At 37.0% G+C, this 8,160-nt stretch overlaps 1 protein-coding gene across 1 annotated transcript in view; it reads left to right on the top strand.

The window, feature by feature from the left end:
• LOC105626587 (semaphorin-5B) overlaps positions 1–8,160 on the top strand; it is a 68,800-nt gene that overhangs the window by 54,287 nt on the left and 6,353 nt on the right. Inside the window, 2 exon segments of the mRNA XM_012207884.1 lie at positions 7,142–7,349; positions 7,593–7,871. Of these exon segments, the coding sequence (XP_012063274.1) occupies positions 7,142–7,349; positions 7,593–7,871 (487 nt within the window).

The following is an 8,160-nucleotide window of genomic DNA, read 5'->3' as shown; positions in this document are numbered from 1 at the left end:
TTACGTTACGTACGTACGTACGTAGTAGTAGTTAGTAGTACGTACGTACGTACGTACGTACGTACGTACGACGTACTACGTACGTACGTACGTACTACTGTATATATATATATATATATATATATATATATATATATATATATATATATGTTGGAAAGTACGTAAGTTAAATTAACCCGATTTTAATTTCTCGATCGAGCAGCACCTTAATAATCTATAAGTATAACACGCGGATTGTATATAGACATTAATTATGAGATAATGGGTACAAAATATGATGTCCACAATTTATACAATCAAAACACATACAAAAATTAGCAAAACGGATTACATATGTTTCATATTAATAGATTTTTCGTCTGCGTTACCCATGTATTTATAATTTATTTTGCGATACCTTTCATTAATGCATAAAGCCTTGTGCATATTTAGCAGGCACAAAATTCTCGTTTATTTCGATTTGTTTATTACATCATCCAAATTACGTGATATAAATTTAAATACAGTAGAGCGAGATTTTTTTTTTTTTAGTATTGTGGGAGGCTTCAAATAGGACATGGGATTGACGAGAGTGAAACGAGGACACAGGAAAATCGATTCGGCAGGCGCATACGAAGTTAATCGTTGCGCATGTCCATTCTAGCGCCACGTAATGAATCAATTATGACGAGACAACGAGCTTGCAACTGCTACACATAGTTTTCTCAAGGCGTGAGACGCGAATTACGATCGCGCAACAAGGAGGATCCGCGTATAGTACGACACAATAGCGCGGTCATTATCGCGTTCGTCCACACGACGAGAAAGGGAGGGGGCCAAAGGGGTATTTGTCCACTGAGCAGGAAGTAATCTGTTTCAATGTGATCATTCGTCCAATAAACAACATTTACGTCGCACGAAACGAACGTACCTACTTACTACTCATGACTTACTTATCCGTGGGACTGGATCAATGAATGAAACTCCTTTTTTGAATCGGATAAATTAAGTTAGAAGGCAAAGTTGGAATGCAAAGTGAATTCATATTTTTTGCTTTAAGACTAATCTTAGGAGCACAAGAGCATACAAGAAACTTAAATAGAAAAACATGAACGAATTGGCCAATCACAGTAGAGATCATAAGGTCATAGCCAGATGTTGATTTCCTTATACTGTTTACGTTTTACTGCTTAAGTCTTATTTGTGTGCGATAGTCTTTAGGGTCATGGCTCACAGAAAAACTTAAGCAATAAAACGTTACCACGCGTTAACCAAATCAACGTTTTAGATTTCTTTGTATGCCATAACCTTTATAATTGAAATTTTGCACAATTACGTCGCGGCATAATTGATAATATATTTAAATTTTCGTGTGATAAAAAGAAAGTTTTTTTCATGGGAAAAATATATTACGCAGAATTTAATTTCAATTACAATCTTCACAGTTTTGTTATTTTTTTCTTCAGTGAAGACACATGATTGCTTCTCACGACGACTGATGTGTGAGTTTATTTTGCGAGCGGTGTAAATCAAACTTAATTTGCGAATTTTGTAGAGGTAGATACATGAGGATCGTTTATACCTGCGTTGCATTTAAATGCATTTATATTGCAAAACTCAACATGCGCCACTCTTGGAATAAACAGCGCGTATGACAATACCGACTCATATCTCGTTACGTTCCCGCGATCGAGGTGTTTCAACATGTCATGCGACGACAGTAACATCGGGTTCGCTTTACTGCCCGCCTACTTCGCACACGGACCCACGTTCTAACAAGAAAATATGAAAGACATTGATTGACGCCTGTAAAACTCCAGCCGCGATATCCAGCCGCGCCATTACCGTAAAATTGGGTCTCGTGCGAGTCCCGTTGCATATGATACAACAACGAGATATAAAATCGATTGCGATCTACCGCATTCCCGAAGAATGCGGTAAAAACCTGGAAGAAAAGCCACTTAGCCGTTAAGTACTCAAGGAATTCTATTAAAGAATTCCATTCTTAGAAGAGGATTATTTTAAATCGCATACAAATAATAAAAAGGTGATGCAGTAGTCACGTCGTATCTTTAATAAGAAGATCAGATGTTTATGATTTGATTCCTCCGTTCTAAAAATTCTTTTCCAATTGCAGTTTTGCAGGCTGGATGATGTAAATGTCCTCATGGTGTAAATATCCAAGGTATTCGTCGCTCGAGACGAATTTCATACAGAATTTTTGTGCAGATATCTATATTTAAATGGCCACATTTAGGGTCATGGCACACGAAATAATTTAAACAGTAAGAACGTAAGCAATAAGTGAACTCAATAAAGATCACAATAAAGATCTTGAGATAACATAAGCAGTAATAAATCCAACGTGTTGATGTCTTTACTGTTTATTCGTCTTATTGATTAAGATTTTCTATATGCCATAGTCCTTAAGCTACACATCACCAAAAAAACGAGCATTGGAATCTGATGTTCTAGTCTTCACGCACAATTTAGACTCATTGACAATGCAAGCACGAATAATTTAATAAAAATACAAGAATAAGTAAATAAAAGGATATGATGCCAATTCAAACTGTGACAAGATAATGACATCAATTCCTCATTGGCTAATTAGAAATGCGCAAGAGCACCTGGGATTCTTACATCACAGGCGTAACTTTATTTTATCCGCAGCTCTTTTCTCCCCCGTTTGACTCTGAAAGATGTCGGCTTCTTTTCCTCATGTGGCATAATTCACCCATGTCGCGCCCGACGGCCTTGTGGTGTCGTGTCTCCTGTGACGTATGAGAAATAACGATATCCCTTCGGCGAACTCGCACCCTGGTCCATACATATACGACTGGATTTTACTATTGCCACATGTAGATTGCCGATACAAATAGATCAGCAATCCGGCGGGATATGTGCCATGTTGGCTTATTAATTGGCATTCACAACCAGTACCCTGCCCGCACTCATGTATTTCACTTAAATAATAATTACTTGCTCGAACTATCACGCGGTGCCGCGACATGAGCGCCCACGTAGGCGCCGTTTATGCTTCGTTGCGAGTTCCGTTGTCGCCATCGCCGTCGCCATTCTCGAACAGCCGGTGCAAGGAAAGAAAAGGTTCACGAAATACGGATTAATATATAGGATATCATTCTATAATTCTCCATTTTTTTTCATAGAGAATAGAATCATTTATTAATCGTTAATTAAAATATCGAAGTGTCGCAATAATTTCAAGAGATTGACGTTCAGTCAGACGTTGATCGAAAATTATGAGTTTTCAAGAATTAAAGGAAATTACAAGGATTATAATTAAATATACTTTTACTTATTTTTAAATAAGCTTTTTCCAATATCTTAGCTTTAAATATTTATATATATATTATACATATATTCAAATATAATATTATATATATGTATATATAATATTCAAAGTTGAATACCAAATAGTCAATGGTTAAATCAAATTTTTGAAATCTCTCTTCCTTGGTGAAAGGAAGTGCGGGACAACTCCATATTGCAGGCACAATATGGCAGATTAAGACTATTAACCCAATGGCTGAATAGGATTGATAGAGAAGTCAATGAATGCCGCGGGACCACAGTCCCCCGGAGCATCGAGTAGAATGCAGCGCGGACGACGTTTATGCATGTGTGTCGGACATAGCGCAATGGATTATAAGTTGCGGCACGGCAATCATGAATAAATTGAGTTCATCGATTTGACAAAAGGTCTATGCAGAGCATAGAACGCGCAATTATCAAACAGTCTAATGAAGAAGTGCACAGGCATTTGTATTCGCACGCAATACACATGCGTGTGAAAGCGATATCATTTCTTGAAGATCATTTCTTCATCTTGCTCGTGACGTTAGAAAATAGGAAGATTATTGAAAGTAAGAGAGTAAATTTTTAGAAAGAAAAGAAACTTTTTTAAATCGATTGAAATTAATGCTCAGTTTTCAATAAAACTGTTATAATTATTATTCGAATAATTTTATACACGATGTTTCGAAATTTTTATATCCTCTTCAAATTCTGTAATAAATCTTTTTCTATTTTAAGATTTCTACCTACTCATTACACAGTCTTGTATTATGAAGCTAGGCAAAAGTTAAAAACTTCTTGCATATTAAAATGAGAATATTTTTATAACAATATTTGCAATCAATAAATTAGATTTGTTAAGTATACCGAAAATTTCCTTTGTATTCCGGTAATCAGTAAATAATTTGAAATAAAAATAAACGATTTGAAATAGAAATATGCCTAGAAAACGAAACAAGCTATGTAACATCGAAATATTGGTTTGATTTTATTCGAGATGAAAGGAAAGTTTTCGATATATATTACTCATTGTTATATACAAGTATATCTCTATCAAATGCAAATATTGTGTTATTGAAAAAATACTTCTATTTTAATATGTTTTGTAAGAATTTTTATTATGTTTTCTTCTGACATCATTAATCTGAAGATTTGTAAATAAGTCAAGAGCTTTAATATCCAATCAATTTTTTATTGGAATCAATGTTTGATATGACAATATGTAGGCCGCACGGAATAATAAAATTTCACTTTGAAAATCTATCTTTTTTTTTGTAGTAGCAAAGTTATCATCGCAATCGCGCGTTTAGCAGTTCATTTTCATATATCGCGATCGTCACCGGAGGAAAAAAAAGGCATGCTGCGTCGCTACTAATGCCCATTTCCACCAACGTAGATTAACTTTAATCTTAGTTCAATTTATTCTTCGTCTTTTTCTTCTTTAGAACTAGAAAAAGACGAAGAGTCAATTGAATCGAGATTAAAGTTAATCTACATTGGTGAAAATGGGCGTTAAAGGGACATAGGCGAGTGTCGAGTTATCCAGTGGTTATCTATGACTGCTTCGACTGTACTTCCTGTTTGATCATCGTGGTTGTCGTTGTTGTCGTTCTCCTTGCCGAGAAGAGACATGCGGACGATCACACGTAAACCATATCTCCACGCGTTATTTATAAGCCGATGATAATTTATTTATCGAGCTTCTTGAGGTGATTGTTGATCGCCGTCTTCCGGCGTTTTCTCGCACCAGATTTGCTAATGCCGTGCGTTTGCGTACAGAAGTTTTACTTCCGCTTTTATCATGGTAAATAAAAATCACAGCATACAAATCTATCAGTCGCGTTATAAAGCTGAAGCTTGACTTCTGTGATGAAGTTAATAACAATGTTTCAATGTTTATAATCAGAAATTTTTGCGTAAATCAAGTTTTCTAAATATGACATTCTATTAAATAATAATTACATATCAATACTCTCTGAGCGAAGGAAACTTCCACATATACTCATCGAACATTTACATCGAAAGAATAGTTTTGTTGAAATATCTAAAAATTTAGCTAAATACAGATTTGAAATAATTTTAGATTATCAAAATAATTATATAGAAATTCTCAAAGTGATAGCTAGAATACCAAAACTCTTTTGTGCAAATTTTTTGCAGCATTGCTTATTACGTTCAATTTCCTACACAATTATTTTGATGGTCCAACGAAATTATTTTTAAATTTGTATCTACCTAAATTTTTAGATATTTAACAAAATCATTGTTTCTGTTCAAAGTTTCTTGATAAAGTTGAAAAACTCTTAATAGTGAGCAGAAATGTCCAATCTATCGATTATGTTGGAAGAGAAACGGGTGCACCAAAAAATCGCTTGATCTCTCGCGTACTCGGTGGCGAAGCGCCGTACGCACTCGCGTACATATGCGTGAGTACACGCATTGAAGTCAAGTGGGCTGCCGTGGAATGTCGTCCGAGGAGTTTTCGAGGGCTCCTCGAAGCCGCTGTCAAACCCGAGTACGCCTTCGTGACTGCCACGAGTGCCTCATGTGAGCGCCTCGAGATCGGCCGCGAGAGACGCGATCGTAACGCTCCGCGGAATGAAACGCACGGCGAGTGACGCTCCTCTCAAGGTTTTTTTTATCTCGAGATACCGGGCACCTCATCACGTCACCTTTCGCAAGCGGTCGCATTCCTCGGAAGGTAGCCGCGCGCACGTTTATTTCACAGGAAACCATCAGCTTCCCGATCGGCTCGTTGTAGAACATCCTCAATCCTCGACTGTTCCTCATAAATCATTAATTCTACAATTCTCGCGTCAGTTATATCTTGACTTACAGACGATTTTTCTCTCGTTTGCGTATTTTTATAAAGGGGCTTTCAAGGCTGTTCTTGCATACAAAGTATTAGATTATTAAATCTTTTTTTAAGTTGAAATCTATTAGTGTGTAATTTTTGTTTTCTATCTCTCGCAAATACACTTGAAAGATTAAACTGAAGACAATTAATTTTATTTAATTTATTTCACGAGAACTTTTGTCCAACAATTACTGTCTACGCTGACAGTAATAAATCGTTCTTCTATCAATATTGAAATGTATTGCAGCATTTAACATAAAAATTTTTTCTTAAGTCGCATTAATATTAACGGTAATATTAACATTTATTTAGACATGTAGAACACGTTTTAATAAAGATAAGGAGATAATTGGAGTAGCATAATGAACCATGTTATTGAGGAATTCATGAATATCAGCATTCATAATCATGCTGATATTTCAAAGAGAAATGATAGAAAACCGACGAGAGTCTCTACTCTCAGTGGCTTAGATCTTACTGAATGCGTTGTCATAAATTCTATCGTATAAAAGAAGCTATCGTCGTTATTCGTCACTCGTTACTGTCACTTGTCACGGTTATTCTTCCCCGATTTAAAATTGAGATACGCTTTATAAATCGTCACATTCTCGATCACCAATTGCTATGTGACTTTCAATGAGTTTTTCCAGTAACTCTTTAATGAAATCCATATCTGCGCGAATGTTCTTTAAACGAAAGTCTATTATGAATCCAATAAACTCATAATTCTCCACGAGATTCGTATTCCACGAGAAATTACAGTACCGATTTTTCGAGATCCGGTATTAATTTATTTCATCGATAGAATACTGAAGAAGTTTGCTTCGGAAGATATTACAAACAATGTCGCAAAAGCGACGAGTAGAGATGGCCAGTAGCAACGCCAGTGGACTTTAATAGGTTAATAGCGACCGGCCTTCATACGGGACGCTTAATGACATGTGAAGAGCACGCCGACGAAAATGTAAATAAAGCGTGTCTTTTCAGGGATAATTTGTACCGCTTGACACTGACGTCGCTGACGGACTTGGAACACGCCTCCTGGTCTGCGCCGGAGGACAAGGTCAACACCTGTCAGAATAAGGGCCAGAGCGTCGAGGATTGTCATAATTACGTCAAAGTGCTCCTCAGCAACGGCAAGAGCCTCTTCACCTGCGGCACTTACGCATTCAGCCCGTGGTGCGCGTGGCGAGAGGTATGTTCTCCGAAAGTAGTTTGTCCGATCGGGTCCAGGCGAGCAAAATTTCGTCCATTTCAAATCCTAATGTTTCCTCTCGTCGCAGCTTGTTGCGATCCGACGCATCAATGAATATTTATCATCACTAGCGATCTAACATTCGATTTGGAACGACACCATTTGGTGGAACATACCATTTGGTGCGACAAAGTCGCACCACTTGAATACGATAAATCTATACGATAGCAATTATGACCGTAGATCGAGAATATAACGAGTGTGACCAGCGAGATGTCGGGTGTGGCTATGTGCCCGTACTCGCCACATGCAAACGTCACGGCACTTCTCTCGAGGGGTCCTTCCGGCGGGCTCTTTGCCGGTGCGCGGACGGATTTCTCTGGAGCTGATCCTGCGATTTACAGAACATTGGCTTCCCCGAACCTCAGGACTCGACAATACGATTCCATGTACGTTTGCAGTAGAAACTCTTCAATAAGTGTCTAAACGAGCCGCAATTTTGTATACAATAGTTTATATATAGTAGTTTTAACAAAATTCCAGGAGAGAGAAGAATATACATTTACTATTTATTTCTCTTTCTCATTCTATTTTATCTTTTTCTTATCTATTTGTCTCTTTCTTTCATTTTCTCAGGAATTATTAAAACATGACGAATCAATCGAAAGAGTCTTTCTTCATGTTCAGGATTTTATTAGAGAGTCTCTAGTTTGTAGCGCGCGAGAGAGAGAAAGAGAGAGAGAGAGAGAGAGAGAGAGAGAGAGAGAGAGAGACAATGTTATTTTTTTCGTTAGAACTAATCTAGTTTTAG

This window comes from Atta cephalotes (genome assembly GCF_000143395.1).
Source record: "Atta cephalotes unplaced genomic scaffold scaffold00001, whole genome shotgun sequence".
NCBI classification, from domain to species: Eukaryota; Metazoa; Arthropoda; class Insecta; order Hymenoptera; family Formicidae; genus Atta; species Atta cephalotes.
This window is presented reverse-complemented; position numbering and strand designations above follow the sequence as displayed.